Genomic DNA, 17,245 nt, shown 5'->3' with positions numbered 1-17,245 from the left:
CTCAACAGGATTCGGGTTCTTATCCTCAGGTGACCTAGAAATAAATAGCAAGCCTTTTCTACTCCGTGGACAGAGAAGTCTGGAGGCAATTAGTCAAACTGCACATAATCCTGGTTTTTCTAGAAGCATCCTGAGCGTCTAAACAATTTGTCCATGGCTTCAGCTTGAGGCCAAAAGGAAAAACGTTATATGTGTTACTCAAAATAAGTGGTACATTAAAAATAAATAAATAAAGTGGCGTATTTGCACGTATAGCTCCAACTAACTTCACAATGCCCTGAAACAAATGCTCCCCCAGCCTTGAAAAGGAACTGCCCTGAACTCTCCAAATATTCTGTTCAGTGCATTTCAGTTTTTAGTACTATGCTTCCCACACCCCAGGTCTATAAGCCTAAAGCTGAGCTTCGTCAGTGAATAAAAATGAAGACACAGATACAAATGGCATGGGGCCTGGGGCATCTGGGTGGCTCAGGCGGATAAAGAATCTGTCTTCAGATCAGATCATCATCTCACAGTTTGTGGGTTCGAGCTCCATGTTGGGCTCTATACGCACAGCTCGAAACCTGAAGCCTGCTTCAGATTCTGTGTGTCTCTCTCTCTCTGCCCCTTCCCCATTCACTGTCTCTCTCTCTCAAAAATAAAACATTAAAAAAACTGGCATGGGGCTGGACTACTGGTGAAGCTATTTTTTTTAAAGGATTGTCTAAAGAAAACTAACTGCATCTCAAAAATCAAAAAACAAACCAGAATTGTATATTTGAGTCACAGACCCCAAAAAGTGGGAGTCTATGATTACCCTCTTCTTCTAACTTAAACCCATTGGAAACAAATAAGAAAACAGAGAAAAGAGAAACACAATAGAATACACCTCTCCAAAAAATGTTAACTTAGGTTTGTTTTTTTTTTAATGTTTTATTTATTACTAAGAGAGAGAGAGAGACAGCGTGAGCAGGGGAGGGTCAGAGAGAGAGGGAGATACAGAATATGAAACAGGCTCCAGGCTCTGAGCTAGTTGTCAGCACAGAGCCCGACGTGGGGCTTGAACCCACAAACCATGAGATCATGACCTGAGCTGAAGTCGCACACTTAACCGACTGAGCCACCCAGGCGCCCCTGTTAACTTAGTTTAAAAAGCACATTCCGTATTGATAACCAAAGTCTGCCAAAGTGTCTTCAATAGCAAAACAAAACACTCCCCCATGAAAGAAGCTCCTGAGTAAACAAAATGACAACTCACTATGTTCCAGTATTTCTAATATTTCATTATTCAATTTCAAGAAGTCTCACACTCCTTCATGTTGAGTCTAATAAAGAAATCTGAGTTGGAATAAAAATAATTACAGCATTCAAGGTCTTAATTTGGAAATACACATGTGATCCTTATTAAAAGTTGATGTGAGAGGGGCGCCTGGGTGGCTCAGTCAGTTAAGCGTCTGACTCTTGGTTTCAGCTCAGGTCATGATCTCGCGGTTTCGTGAGTTCAAGCCCCACGTCAGGCTCTACGCTGGCAGCATGGAACCTGCTTGGGATTCTCTCTCTCCCTCTCTCTCTGCCCCTTCCCTGCTTGTGCCTTCTCTCTCAAAATAAATGAACTTAAAAAACAAAATCTGTCAAAAGCACTAGAAGATTCATCCATAAAAAAAGAGGAAGCAACTTCCACTAACCAACAGACACTCCAACCAGAAGGTGGAGTGAAAGGTGCTCGGACAGGGCACGGGTAATTCCAGGGTGGAGGTAATAAATACTAAAACTACATCGGACCCACTGCTGTTTACCTCTTCAGGGTTTCCAGGGGCTCCTTCCTGTCTATCACTCCGGTGTCTGGGTCTACAGTGGTCAAAATGCACCTGTCATGCAAAAACCAAGAGTTAGGTAGAGCTACAAGCCAATGAGCATGCCACACCCCAGACGCTGACTCTCGAGAGAACCCTTACCTGGGGCAGGCCAACACCTTTTTCATCTCCACGCTGCCGATGAGGAGTTCACCCCAGGTATCCTAAGGGAAAAGGAAAAGTCATCTTGTGGCTTCGTTAGTCTTTAAAACAGTTTATTCTTTGGCTGCTACTAACTATGAAGCTAGAAGAAGAAAGAGAGCAAGACACCAAGAAATATCTCTGAAAGGGACTCAACGGGAGACCGCATGTTGGTGAGTCCAGCACCTCTCTACCTCTTCACTCACGGTCTCAGAAACCGAACTCTGACAGAACAGCAAAAACAGACCTTTTCTGGACATGAAAATCATCAATGAACTAGGAGGGCAATTTATTGATATATGATGAGAAATGTATAGCTTGCAAGACAAGCCCACTTTGTCCTTAATAGCTAAGCTAGAGTGGAAGCCAAATTAAAAATCTGATGGTTCTCTGGAGGCACCTGAGTGGTTCAATAGGTTGGGCATCCGACTTTAGCTCAGGTCATAGATTTCGCGGTTCATGAGTTCAAGCCCTGCATCGGGCTCTGTGCTGACAGATTCTGTGTCTCTCTCTGTCTCTGCCCCTTCCCTGTTCGTGCTCATGCTCATTCTCTCCTTTCTCTCTCTCTCTCTGTCTCCTCTCTCTCTCAAAAGTAAATAAAAATCAAACATTAAAAAAAAAAAGAAATCTGATGGTTCTTTGATGAATGGGACATCACCCAAGGGAAGTCAGTTATAAGATTCACACATTCAATCAATGCTTCCACGTCCACGGAAGCCTGCCCCCAGGGGGTCCACAGCCACTGGCCCTGCCTTGCTCTCCCACCCTTGAACAGTGGGCAGCACTGACATCTGCATCAGGGCTGTACTAAATCCTCACCACTTTGAAAAAGGGACTATAATGATCCCCATTTTGCATAAAGAAACGAAGACCTGCAGAGATTACAAAATGTTCTCGGGGTCATGGCAGCTAGGTTTGAAAACTTCAGATTCCAAAGGCCAGGCTTCTAACCACCCAGCTTTTAAATCAGTCTCTGTCTCTATTCCCCATCCACACATACACATAGGCGTACATGTACGTGTATATACACGCATATGGAGATTATACAGATTATATATACACAGACATTCCTACTCATACACAAACGCACACCAGCACACACATACAACAAGGGTATGTTATAGGATCTCTCACTAATATGGAAGCCATCTGTGGAGTCTCAAGGTCACAGGACAACCCTCTGTCCAGGCCTCAGGAGGGGCAGGTGAAAGGCGATAGGAGACGGAGCTCACGACCAGCTCCATAAACCAACAACAGTAGCTCTCATTAGATGCTATAAAAACGCCCCTTGAAAATGTGTTTCCTGATCTCACTTCAAGTGAGGTGTGGAAGCCACAGGTCCAAGGGCTCTGGTGAGAAGTCAGTCCCCAGGTAAGGAAATGAGGCATCATTTCCTCTCCTCCGGTCCCTCCCTCTCCCTCTCTCAGGGGACTTGAGAGTTTGTGCCGGAGGCAGGGCAGAGCAGTGGGGAGGGACTAGCCTGTAATGTTTCCACTTCCACCCCTGAGCACCAGGCTCCGGTCATGATCCGGTGCTGCAGGGGTGATTGAGCAAACACAGGAAAGGTACTGAGTACCTAATGGGGTCTTCCCGGCGCACAAATCTCCTACAGAAGAGGAGCACAGCTCACGTAAAGGGGCCTCTGAGGATGCCCCGGGTTCCCAACCACCATCTATGAAGGCAGGGCTGTGAGGAAATGAAATCTGGGTTCCCAACGACCAGTTGAGGGATGAACGACACAGCCCTCACAACAGGCAAGGATCACCGCGGAACAAATAGAATCCCTATTCCCTATTTATGACACACCCTCTGCAAACAGCAAAACTGTAAGACAACCAGAGCATGTGGCTCACCTGGGGGAATGTGACCCCGCCGTGCCCCAGCAGAGTGACCAGGAATAGGTCCATGGGTGGTGTGCTGCCCTAGCCTGAGGGCAGCCGGAAAGGCTGGACGCACTTGGCCACACGAGGGCACTGCGGCCCCAAGAATGTGAGCCCATCAGTCCCTGGAGGGCTGACCGCCCTCAAGTACCTTCCTTTCAATGCCTTTGTACAAGGGATGGTGAATTTCATATTTAAAGTCACAGATCGGGGCACCTGGGTGGCTCAGTCGGTTAAGCGTCCGGCTTCGGCTCAGGTCATGATCTCACACTCCATGGGTTCGAGCCCCACGTTGCACTCTGTGCTGACAGCTGAGTCTAGAGCCTGCTTCAGATTCTGGCTTTCTCTGCCTCTCTTTCTCTCTCTCTCTCTCTCAAAAATAAAAACATTTTTAAAAATTAAATAAAGCCACAGATCTGTGGAAACTCTACCTCATGCCTATGAAATGAAGCAGGAAAGTCTGAAAGTTCAGGATGGTTTCCTAGCTTAATAAAACCGATTCAATCTGCTCTTCCACTCTTACAGAACTGCGGTCCCCAGTCTAGAATAACATATTGTCTGCATTCATAGAAATTGTCTGAAGTTCCCCAGTTCTAATCACCTAGGAAAATATTAGTCACTTTATATAATAACGTCATTCTCTTCCTAATCTGAGCACAGTTGATATTTTGATGTAGAGAGTTACTTACAGGTAAAAACACTAAGCAAATTTAAATATAATTAGTAATTCACTTATTAGATGAAAATAATACAACACGTTAAGTTATTAAAATTATTTTGAATTGAGAATGCTTGAAATTAGGGGCGCCTGGGTGACTCAGTCGGTTAAGCGTCCGACTTTGGCTCAGGTCATGATCTCACGGTTCTTGAGTTTGAGCCCCGCGTCGGGCTCTGTGCTGACAGCTCAGAGCCTGGAGTCTGCTTCGGATTCTGTGTCTCCGTCTCTCTCTGCCCCTCCCCTGCTCACACTGTGTCTTTCTATCTCTCAAAAATAAATAACTATTAAAAAAAATTTTTTTAAGAAACTCTGTGGCATTCTTCCTACACACACACACACACACACACACACACACACACACACACTAGTGGAGCGTTCCTTTCGCTGGGCTCTGAGTGTGGTTACATGTCTCAACCCTTATCAGTACCTCAACCATCCAGCTACTGAGCCCTTGATCTTGCTTCATCCTGAGACCCTTGCAATCAGATGCAGGGAGTTCATTTCTGTAATTTTAGCATCTATTTTGGAGATGAGCATCCAGTCAACTCTCCATAAACGTCTGTTGCAAGCATGAGTGTTCCAGAATCTAGGCCAATGTGTAAGCTTGCAGGAAACAGGTTTCCTTAGCCGAAGGCAAACTCTACCTCACAGCCAAACTTCCTTCACGACTGACTAACACAAGATGCTGTACACTAGGAAACAGCCATTTTCAGGAGACGTGACTTTTCACGTATCAGATTTAGTAAGGATTATAGGCATCGATACTGGCAGGGGTGTAAGAAAGAAGGCGCATTATTGCTCAGCTTCTGGGAACATAAATTGGTACGGGGCTTTTGGAAAGCAATCTGCCAATGTAAATGGAAAGCCTTTAAAATTCTGACTTAGGGGTGTCTGGATGGCTCAGTTGGTTAACTGCCCGACTTCAGCTCAGGTCATCATCTCATGGTTTGTGAGTTCAAGCCTCATGTCGGGCTCTGCGCTGACAGCTCGGAGCCTGGAGCCTGCTTCAGATTCTGTGTCTCCCCCTCTCTCTGCCCCTCCCCTACTTGCGCTCTCTCTTTCTTTCTCTCTCTCTGTGCTCTGTCTCTCTCTTTGTCAAAAATAAAGAATATATTTAATAACTAAATAATAAAATTCTGACCTAGCATTTCTTTTTTTATTTATTTTTATTTTTTAATTTTTATATTACTTTTTAAATTTTATTTTACTTTTTTATTTTTTAAATTTTTTTAAATTAAAAAAAAATCCTTTAAGACCTAGCATTTCTTAAGAATCGGTTGAGAAATACAAAAACTGTTTTACAAAGCTGCTTATTAATTATGTAAGGGAAAATGGAAAACTGCCTACATGCTCAATTACAAAGGAATGGCTAAGGAAGTCATTGTATAGTTCAAAGATGGACTGATACAGAACCACAGAGGAAGTGGTACATTTTTTTGAAATTTTTTTAATGTTTATTTATTTTTGAGAGAGAGACAGAGCATGAGGAACTCCTGTATGTTCCTACGGAATCGCAGGAGACAGACTTCTGTAAACCTAAGTGCATAATTAATGTGCCAGCAGGAATCTGTGGTTTGGGGAAATCCAGGCAGAAGGGCAGGACGAAAGCCTCCTGCCAAGCTCGCTTCCATTCCTCGGAGGCCGCCTACTCTAAGGAACACCGGGGACAGGCTACCGAAAGGGAAAGGAGAGACCTTGAATTGTGACCGTCTGTCCGTCTCCGATGTGCGCGCTCTGAGTGGGATACTCTCTGGGGCGGATGCTGCTCCCAGGGAGGTTAGAACCCCGAGGTTTCCGGGCCCTCGTGTGTTGGGAGCCTTTTCTGAGCTCATAGGTTGAGAAAGAACTCCCTATAAGGTTAAGGTGAGTTGCACGGACTCTTACCGGTCCGATGGCGGGCGATATCCACCCCGACCCAACTGTTTCTGCTTGGAGCACAGACGCCCAAGGCATCTTGTGATCTGTATTCTAGGAGTGACTTATTCTGGCCTGAATATGCTGATTGCACCCTGTGAAGGAACCTATTGTAAGAACTTCTCTTGTGATTATGGGAGCAAATATTTGTGTTTCCTGAAAGACCTGTTTTTCTTAAATCTTCTCCTTAAACAAACAAGCTATTGACCCCTGCTCACAAAGAACTAACTTCACCCTTTTTATGCTAAAACCATTGTCTTATATGCTAAAGATACCTTCCTTTCCCCATAGGATAAGCACCTAAATCACCTACCTCAGTCACTATTGATAAAGGTTATGCAGGAGTCTTCTACAAATCTATGTTCCGGGAAATTCTTACATATCAAAGAAGTTTGTCATCAGAAATCACTGTCTAAGGCAAATGCCACTTCTGTGCCATCCCCCAAACAATTATAAAATAAAGTTGAGCCCCAGTCAGAGCAGAGATGCCTGCCTGGTGACCAGAAAGAATTTCTCGTGGCCTCTCTCATCTGTCCCTCGCCGACACCGTCCCATCCTTCAGGGACCCCTGGATCCAGCCGGAGCCGGCCTCCGACACTCGTGAACACGAGAGATCCCAGCCTCCCCTGGGGCTCAGCTCCCGACGGATGCTCAGGGGCCCCACACCCCAGCAACAACGGAGTCTGGGAGAGGAGGCCACCAATTCGGTTCCCAAAGGCAGCAGCCCGGGGAGCCCTGAACGGCTCTTCGGCGCCCACAGCCCACACTGAGAGCCAGAATCCTCCAGAAGACAAGAGAGAGGGATGAGTGGTGGGGGTTCCCCCAGACGACTCCCACCTCCGCTATCCTTCCATCCCTACCTCAACGTCTGTATTTGTGGGCTATTCTCTATCAGAAATAACTAAAACATTTTAAAAAATGTTTTTTTAAATTGCCCACTTTTAAAATCAGAAAACAAGGGCGCCCGGGTGGCTCAGTCGGTTAAGCATCCAACTTCGGCTCAGGTCATGATCTCACGGTTTGTGGGTTCAAGCCCCGTGTCAGGCTCTGTGCTGACAGCTCGGAGCCTGGAGCTGCTTCGGATTCTGTGTCTACCCTCTCTCTCTGCCCCTCTCCCGCTGACACTGTCTCTCTCTCTCAAAAATAAACAAACATTAAAAAAATAAAATCAGAAAACAGTGCTCAGAGACAAGTAAGGTCAAGCTCACAAAGTGGCCCTCCTTGTCTCCGGGTCCCCACGCAGCGCCTGGATTACCTTGCTCCCAGGAGGGCCCCAGGCCAGAGGCTCTGCAATCCTCATGCTGCATCACCAGGGGGGCTTCAGAGGCTCCTCTGCGCTGCATCACCAGGGGGGCTTCAGAGGCTCCTCTGCCCGGTGGGCTCCAGGCACCCAGCATCGGGCTGTGTGAACCCTCCCCGGAGGGTGTGCATGCAGCCAGTTTGGAAAGAGCGGCCCAGGCAGACCCAACACCTTCCTTCTTAGCCAACGCGCACCTGTCTTCCCGGCCGTGGGCTTGGTTCCAAGGGGGGTCCTCCACCCGGTGGAGGGCGAAGCAGCGGGGGGCCCGTGCGAAATGCCACAGAAGTGTCCTCCTCGCTTCTTCTTGATGGGAAAGGAGTTAAGTGCCCTAAAAGGAGTTAAAGTGCAGCTCCCCCTTTTCCACACCCTAAATGTCTCCATAGCAAACGTTTCAAGTTACTGAGATGTAAACCAAAAGGCAACTGTATACGAGGCTCCCCGTAAGGGAAGGCGCCGACTGCACTGGCAAATGCTTTAGAGACGTGTGTTCCTCTTCCCCCCTACCCAGGAGTCCTGTCTCCCTTGTTGCCGTCACTTTGGCTTTTGTAAATAAGGACAGGCTTGTGCGAGGGCCTTGCTTGAGGCTCCTAACAAAATGGGCAGGTCAGGAAAGCGTCCCAGACGAGGGCATGGGGCACCTTCCTTGAAAGGCAAGAAGGAATCGCCCAAGGTAGGGCCGAGTGGGGCGCCTTCCCCGGGGGGTCTTCCTGGTGCTTTTCTTTCATTCATTCATTCATTCATTCATTCATTCATTCATTCAGAAAGATGACTGTTTGGTGCTTTCCGCTTGGCTCCAGCAAAGTCAGTGAACATGAGATTTGGGCTCAACGTCGTTCTGGCGAAGCGCATTATGCCAGAGCACAAATCGTCCCCCGGCCACATGCCAGTTAGGTGACGTGAGGCAAGTAACTCAACTTCTCGGAGTCTCAGTTTCCACTGCTACAAACTAGAGGTGAACACACTACTACTTCCTTCGACAACGACCAAACATTTTTCACTCTGGACCGACGTAAAACATGACATTTTATAATTGCCCAAACTGGGAAGCAAGCGAGATATCCTTCAGTAGGTGAGTGGATAAATTAAACTGTGGTACATCCCAACGACAGAAAATTATTCAGCGCTAAAAAGAAATGAGCTATTGAACCGTGAAAAGACATGGAGGAATCTTAAATGCGTATTACCAAGCGAAACAAGCCAATATGAGGAATCTACATACTGTACGATTCCAAACATGTGACATTCTAGAAAAGGCAAAACTATAGAGACTCTAAAAAGCTCCGTGGGTGCCAGCGACGTGGGGGTGGGGCGGGGAGAAGGCAAACAGACAGAACACAGAGGATATTTAGGGCAGTGCAAACACTTGGCACGTTTTACAGTGTTGGGGTGGGGGTGGGGCAGGGTCATTATACATTTGTCCCAACCCACAGGATGTACAACAGCCAGAGTGAACCTTCGGGTGCAGTGGACTCGGGTGATCACGATGTGTCAGTGCAGATCCTTCCTCAGTAAAAAAATGTATCATTCTGGTGAGCAAGGTTGCTAATGAAGGAGGCTGTGCATAGGTGGGGACAGAGAGTTCATGGGAAATCTCTAGAACTTCCCCTCAATTTTAACTGCTCTAAAAAATATAAAGTCTTGGGAACGCTTGGATGGCTCAGTTGGATAAGCATCCAACTCCTGATTTCAGCTCAGATCGTGATCTCCCAGTTCGTGAGATGGAGCCTCACGGGGGGCTCTGTGATGGCATCACAGAGCCTGGTTGAGATTTTCTCTCTCTCTCTCTCTCTCTCTCTCTGCGCCCCCCCCCCACTAGTGCATGTGCACACTCTCTTTCAAAATAAATATTTAAAAAATAAAAATAATTTTTAAAAAATTACATTAAAATATAAAATAAAAATTACATTTTGCACTGTTTCTTAATGTTCTTTCACACACACACACACACACACACACACGCACGCATTCCCGGATATGACTTAAACACAATTTTTGCAAAACAATTTTTTTAAGTAGGCCTCACACCCAATGTGAACTCACAACCCTGAGATCAAGAGTCTTACGCTCTTGGGGCACCTGGCTGGCTCAGTGGGGTGAGCGGCTGACTTTGGCTCAGGTCATGATCTCACTGTTCATGAGTTCGAGCCCTGCGTTGGGCTCTGTGCTGACAGCTCAGAGCCTGGAGCCTGTTTTCAATTCTGTGTCTCCCTCCCCCCCACCTCTACCCCTCCCCCACTCAAGCTCTGTCTCTCAAAACTGAATAAACGTTAAAAAAAAGAGAGAGAGAGTCATGTGCTCTAGCTTAGGACTAAGCCAGCCAGGTACCTAAAAAACGATTCTTAATCTTACTACATATAGTTTACTCTGGTATCTTTTATTTTAGTCTAGTATTTTTTTAAATGCTGGCCCGGACCCACAGAACTGATATTATAACCCAATAATGGGTTATGTATGGTCTGCAGTTTAGAGAGGGTAAGTAGGATTAATCCAATACTTCATGGCCGGGCTCTGGACTGACACCTCCAAGCCTGCTTGGGTGTCCCTCTCTCCCTCTCTCTCTGTGTCCTCCCTACCTCGCTCATGTGTGTGCATGTCTCTCTCTCTCTCTCTCAAAATAAACTTTAAACAAACAAAAAAACCAGATCCCACATGTGAACCGCCCAACACAGTGCCTGTGACTTAAGGCACACTTGACAATTGTGAGTGTAGTTGTTACTGTCGTTTTGTTACTATTTTATACGGTGTTCTTATCATCGCTACTTCAGGAATCCCAGAAACCAGGCAGAGAGGATGGTCTTATTCCAGGAACGGAGACTTCTAATCTAAGCACCCAAATAAAATCCTAACTTGTCCCAAACCAGATTTGGGGACTGAAAATGTGGGGATGATGGTACACAAAAACTTTGTTTTTCAGCAGCTGCAAAGGAGGGTACTGAGAGCCCCCCGTCCACACTTCCAGGGAGCGATGAGGGCCAGGACTCCAACCACAGCCACCTGGCTTCAAGACCTACCACCCCTTTAGAAGCTTCTCGAAGAATCACTTCCTGAATGCCAGAAAACACACCAAATCTTTGGCAGGCTTCTCCGTAGTTCTTTCATNCATATTTTTAAAAAAAAAAAAAAAAAAAGCCAAGTCCTGCTCACCAGAATCGTGAACAAAGTTCGGGAAACACCCAATCCTGCAATGGCCAACCACACAGATAAGAAGCATTAGTCAATTGTATTCCTTTTAAATTCCACTGCTCTGCCTTCCCCAAACTCTCAATCACTGCACTGGCCTAAGGAACGCCACCTTTGAAAACGTGCTTACTATTCAGAATTATGTAGAAAAAAGTACAAAGTACTTTGGGTCACAAAGAGTAAACGCTGCACAACGCAGTCTACTATTGCTCTAGATTTTTGCAATAAATNCTCGAACCCACGAACCGCGAGATCATGACCTAAGCGAAAGTCGGACACTCAACCGACTAAGCCACACGGGCGCCCCCGCCAAGGACTAATTTCTAATCCCATTCTCAGCCACTTGCCTTAGCACCGAGCACCCGTGTCTAAGGGCTCCGCCCCCATGCACGGGGGAGACACAGGCAGTCTATCCCCCGCTCTTGCTACAGACCCTTCCAAGCCCTGCACCTGACTGTGTTATTTTCTTTTCTGAAGGAAGCCCCCCAGATTGTGTCAACTTTAAGTCCCACCATATCTGGATTTATTCCTGGGCAGAAAAATCGAGACTCTTCCCTCGAGGTGCCGATAGCCCGGACATGTCAGGGCCGCTTCCTGTCCTGCCCCCTCTGCAGGCACCGGCGCGAGACTCACTCGGGAGATGCTTCCAGGTCGGCCACAGGCCTCGGCGCGAGTTTCACGCAGGCCCCGGGGAAGTCTCACCCCGCTGCAGCTTCGTAAAGAGACCCCTCTGGTGACTAAGCGCCTCGCTGGCATTCCAGTCTTGGGTCCCCCTCCTTCCAGTGCACATTCTAGAGAGCTGCTCAAGTAACAGCAGGCCCGGGGGATTCCAGAGAGCTGCACAGTCACCGAGGCCCGGCACCCTGCGCGCCCCAGGAACATGTGCTGCAGGAATGCAATGCCAGCCGCTTCCTTGTTCAAAGTCATGACCTGCTCGTCAATATCCACAACATAAAGTGCAAACCCCTTGGCCTGGCGGATTCTCTTCTGCCCTCAGAGTTCCTGTGATTCTGAAATGCTCCCGGGCACCCCTCAAGGTCATGGCCTCTCGTGCTTTTAGGTCTTCAATGGGCTGCCTCCAATTCCCACAACAGCCCTCGCTCACCCTCGCCGGCACACACAGCACACACACCGCACACGCGCACACACACACACACACACACACACACACACACACACACAGCATGGCTTCTAGGTGGCTTGATCTGACCCCACTCCACCCCCACACCTCCCTTCGCCAGGCGATTTAGGCGGTTCTACTTCTCAGCATCATAAGCACCTGCTAAGTGTGTGCGTTACAGCTCTTCTCGCACCAGGCTGTCACTGCCTCACCAGTCTTCTGCTCATACCCGGAATTCTGAGGGGCAGGGTCTGCATCTTTTCACCTCTGTATCCAGGGCTCCCAGACACTGTGTCTGGCCCATTATAGATTGTCGATTTAAATAAAAGCATTTTGGGGGTGCCTGGGTGGCTCAGTCGGTTAAGCATCCGACTTCAGCTCAAGTCATCATCTCACAGTTCATGGGTTTGAGCCTCACATCGGGCTCTGTGCTGACAGCGCAGAGCCTGGAGCCTGCCTCGGATTCTGTGTGTGTGTGTCTCTCTCTTTCTGCCCCTCACCCACTCACACGCTGTCTCTCTGTCTCTTAAAAATAAATAAACATTTTTAAAAAAGCATTTGGGGGGCACCTGGATGTCTCATTCGATTAAGCATCCGACTCTTTTTTTAATGTTTACTTATTTTTGAGAGAGAGGGTGAGCACAAGCAGGAGAGGGGCAGAGAGAGAGAGAGAGAGGGAGACACAGAATCTGAAGCAGGCTCCAGGCTCTGAGCTGTCAGCACAGAGCCCAACATGGGGCTCAAACCCATGAACTGTGAGATGATGACCTGAGCTGAAGTCAGATGCTTAACCAACTGAGCCACCCAGGTGCCCCAAACATCTGACTCTTGATTTTGGCTCAGGTCATGGTGTCATAGTTCATGAGTTCAAGTCCCGCATTGGGCTCTGCACTATCAGCTCAGAGCCCGGAGCCTGCTTTGGATTCTGTATGGGATTCTCCTTGGGATTCTGTCTCTCCTCTCCCTGCCCATCACCTGCTCATGCTCTCTCTCCCTCTCAAAAAAATAAACTTTAAAATTAAAACATTTTTAATGAATGAAAAGAGAAATTATAGGAAATAGATAACATATGACAGGATAGCATCAACAAGTAGACAACTTCTGTGTATACTATTTTTTAAATTACCAAACAATAAAGTGCCTACATATGCAAGAATTTATACTTGGCTCAATGCAGAGAATTCTTCTTCCTTTCTTCCTTCCTCCCTTCCTTCCTTCCTTCCTTCCTTTTTCTTTCTTTCTCTCTCTGTCTCTCTTTCTTTCTTAAAGAGAGAGCACACACAAGCCAAAANGAGAGAGAGAGAGAGAGAGAGAGAGAGAGAGAATCTTAAGCAGGCTCCACACTCAGCAGTGAGCTCAACACAGGCTTGATCCCAAAACCTTGGGATCATGACTCGAGCTGAAATCAACTGACTGAACCACGCAAGCACTCTTCAATGCAAAGGTTTATTCTAAGGGACAACACTTATCAGCAAATAGGGGCACATTTTACTCACACAGAAGGAAATGTGGCCACCCAAGGGAGCAATAGATGGAGAGCCTCTCCCCTCAGTGTCAGCTACCTGGGATTTCTAAATTGCAACAACGACTTCAATGCCTCAGAAACTGGACTTGCAAGTCTGAGGTGCAAATGCCAGAACCATCGGTTACATGTTCAACAAGTGTGATGCCTCCCAGCTTTGATTTCCTTATAGAAAGGAGACAATACTACAGACCTCACAGGGTTGTCATCCGGATCAAGTGAGTAATTTGTATGAAGTAATACATTAGTTTTGTGCCTGATAACCAGCAAACACCCAATAAATGGACTTGTTGTCATTACTTCGAGGACCCCTAACATTAGCCCACCCCCAATGTTTAATAGGACTGCTGATGTTTTTTAGCACAGAGCAACACCCAGTTATATACATCCATACAGAGTGCAGGACAGCTGTGCTCTGATGTGCTTGTCCCTTTAGGGCTACAAGGGGCTGTAACTGGAGAGGATGGACATTTCTGCCATCAGCCACACAGGAGAGCATGCAGGTCCTCTGGGAGAGAACTCCGGCCACGGTGTGCAATGTCTCCAGGGCCCTGTTCTCAAGGCAGATCTCCTGTATCCTCTCAGCCTCCACTCTGGGGCCTGGGTCTTCCAGGCACTCCTGGCTGTTCTCTTCATTTCATCTCCTTTTAGTGACCTCTGAGCTATAATAATTCAATCTAGCCTCATTCCACACTTAATGCAATTTGGAGATCTGATTGCTTGCTTTGGGGCCCAAGCAAGAAAGGGTGAGCAGTGCCCCCCTGAGGCCAGCAAGGTGATGGGGGCAGCAATAAGTGCAGAACTCCACAGGGTTAATTGAGGCCCGTCTAGGGGGAGAAGAGACCCCGTGGAGGGTCTGAGCCGGCACTGGGTAAAGGGAACAGCAGTTCTGTTAGCGTCTTGACCGGCACGTTTGAGCTTAATGCACAAAAGTGATGAGCCTCTTACCTCCTCGTAGGCATCGCAGCCTGTCACCACGATGCTGGGTCTGAACTGGTCCATTTTCAGTTTCTTCTCCAGCCTGGTATTGAGGTCCACCAAGGAGGCCTCGGAGAGGAGCATGAGGGGGCTGCAGTCTGGGTAGGCCACCTGAGCCAAGAACACGGCGCCATCAGGCCCTGCTGCCCCTCAGCCCAAAGGAAAGCTAAGCAAAGTCCGAAAGTGGTGTGTAGAGGGGGCGCAGTGCAGAGAGGGACAGCGGGGTTCAGCAAGGAGGGAAGACACTGCGGCCTTGGAAACGGCCGAGCCAGTGCCAGGCCGGATCCTGCTGCTGGGCCTCGCAGAGGCTCCCCCGCCACACACGAGGCAGCAGCCAGGGCTCAGGGCCAGCATCACTTTCCAGGGCTCCCTCTGCTCCTCACTCCAGCGCCCAGCAGTGACCCCCCCCTTCCCACAGCATCGCCATCAAAGAAGCTGCCGACCAGCCATACTCTACCCATAATTTCTTCAGGAGCACCCATTCACTCGGTGTGCATTTATTAAGCACCTGCTCTGTACTGAGCACTGTTCTAGGTGGGGAAACGGCAATGAACAACGCGCTCAAAGAGCTTGTACTGTAATTCAGAGAGGAAGGAGAGGGCTGCCTGAGGGGCTTGCACCTTAAACCTTCTCTCACTGCAGAATCAAAAGCCTTGGTCTCTGGGCTAAGCTGGTGCAGAGGCGGCCCTTTCCAGAAGGTAACCTTTCAAGGACCGAAATAACCACACCATACTGATGGGCCCTGAGCCCCGGGAGAAAGCCCGCTTCTGTAATTTTAGGAAATCTGGTTCAGTCCCAAAGCAACCTCTCATTTCACCTTCCCGACCGGTTTCCTCCTGAGCCCCCATCTCGCTGGGGGTCACCCCTGGCTTCTCCCTCGATGGGATGGTACCTGCCGCAGTCCACCCTCCATGCTCTGCCCGGAGGCCCTTCCCCCTCCGTCCCCAACGCCTGCCCAGGACACACCCTCCGTCCCACTCCCCTGGGCCATGTCTACCCTCTCCTAACTGGGGTCCCAGGAAAGGCCCTTTATGGGCCAAGAAGGGGTGACTGGCAGAAGCGAAGGGCAGCTCTCTGTAAACTCACCTGGTAATTCGGTACGAAAGTAGAGAAAATTTTCTTCGATGACCTTCCCTGCATGTGATCCTCAAACTGAACCAGCCTGAAAGCTTCTGTTTTCAAGAAGCTGGTGAACCACTGAGCTGCTTGATCGCCACAGTCCCTGCCCTTGATGTCCATCCCAAACAGCCTGAAGGGTCACAGAGAGCACCAGGGTTACTCTCCTGCCTCAACACCCTGAGAGAAGACTGAACAGCTGGGGGCGCCGGGGGGCTCAGTCCCTTGAGCGTCAGACTTTGGCTCAGGTCATGATCTCACCGTTCTTGGGTTTGAGCCCGAGTCGGGCTCTGTGCCTACAGCTCGGAGCCTGGAGCCTCCTCGGATCCTGCATCTCTCTCCCTGCCTGCCCTTCCCCCCACCCCCAGGTCTCAGTCTGTCTCTCTCAAAAGTAAATAAACATTAAAAAAAATTTGTTAAGCCCTGTGCTCCCCGATGCCCCCAGTCCCACTCTGACCCTTAGACTCACTTTCTTTGCAGATGGCCTCTCCTGCCATCTCCCTCTGTCTAAACCCTCTTCGTGGAGCCACGGCTTGACTTCTGATTAATTCTTAAATCCATCCCAAAGCTTCTCAAGGTCCCCTGCTGGGCTCCAGCCGTGCCCCTAAGTCTCCAACTACTTTGAACACACTCAACCCCACGGTTCCCGGAGCACCTGCTCCTGGATCCAGGACATTCCTCAACCCCTCACGGCAACCCCTGAGGACAGGCAGGTGCTTCCACCCCCAGTGAGCCTGGTGTGGGCACTGTGAGGAGTAGAAAGCAGCCCGTGGGTGAGGCGATGCTAACAGTGCAGCCCCCCCCACTCCTGAACGCTCCCCTGCACCGTCCCTGCTCCCCTCCTGTCCCTGCTCCCCTCCACTCCTCCCTGCTCCCCTCCCCTGTCCCTGCTCCCCTCCACCGTCCCTGCTCCCCTCCACTGTCCCTGCTCCCCTCCACTGTCCCNCTCCCTGCCCCCCTCCCCTGTCCCTGCTCCCCTCCACTGTCCCTGCTCCCCTCCACTGTCCCTGCTCCCCTCCACTGTCCCTGCTCCCCTCCACTCCTCCCTGCTCCCCTCCACTGTCCCTGCTCCCCTCCACTGTCCCTGCTCCCCTCCACTCCTCCCTGCTCCCCCCCCACTCGCACCTGCTCCCCTCCACCGTACCTGCTCCCCCCACTCCTCCCTGCTTCCCTCCACTCGTCCCTGCTCCCCTCCACTCCTCCCTGCTCCCCTCCACTGTCCCTGCTCCCCTCCACTCCTCCCTGCTCCCCTCCACTCGTCCCTGCTCCCCTGTCCCTGAGGCAGGCAGTACCTACCCCAAGGCCATTCCCGCTTCTCCCATTCTTCCAGAATGTTATGCAAAACTCACTTTCTTCCACATCTGGACACAAAATAGTCCCTCACCTTCTCAAATGTTTTTAATGTTTATTCATTTTTGAGAGACAGAGCACAAGCAGGGAAGGGGCAGAGAGAGAGGGAGACACAAGATCCGAAGCAGCTCCAGGCTCCGAGCCCGAGCCCGAGGTGGGGCTTGGAAACCACAGATCATGACCTGAGCTGAAGT

General features: G+C 49.1%; 1 protein-coding gene across 2 annotated transcripts in view; it reads right to left on the bottom strand.

Annotated features, from left to right (window-relative positions):
- Positions 1-17,245, bottom strand: part of MTARC2 (mitochondrial amidoxime reducing component 2) — a 32,534-nt gene that overhangs the window by 7,376 nt on the left and 7,913 nt on the right. For both annotated transcript variants that reach the window (XM_077759609.1, XM_077759614.1), the window contains exons 3-6: positions 15,672-15,834; positions 14,556-14,696; positions 1,935-1,996; positions 1,776-1,847 (exon numbers count right to left, since the gene is read on the bottom strand). In XM_077759609.1, the coding sequence (XP_077615735.1) occupies positions 1,776-1,847; positions 1,935-1,996; positions 14,556-14,696; positions 15,672-15,834 (438 nt within the window). The remainder of the gene's footprint in view (positions 1-1,775; positions 1,848-1,934; positions 1,997-14,555; positions 14,697-15,671; positions 15,835-17,245) is intronic.

Source organism: Crocuta crocuta, unplaced genomic scaffold (assembly GCF_008692635.1).
Source record: "Crocuta crocuta isolate KB4526 unplaced genomic scaffold, BGI_CrCroc_1.0 scaffold556, whole genome shotgun sequence".
NCBI classification, from domain to species: Eukaryota; Metazoa; Chordata; class Mammalia; order Carnivora; family Hyaenidae; genus Crocuta; species Crocuta crocuta.
This window is presented reverse-complemented; position numbering and strand designations above follow the sequence as displayed.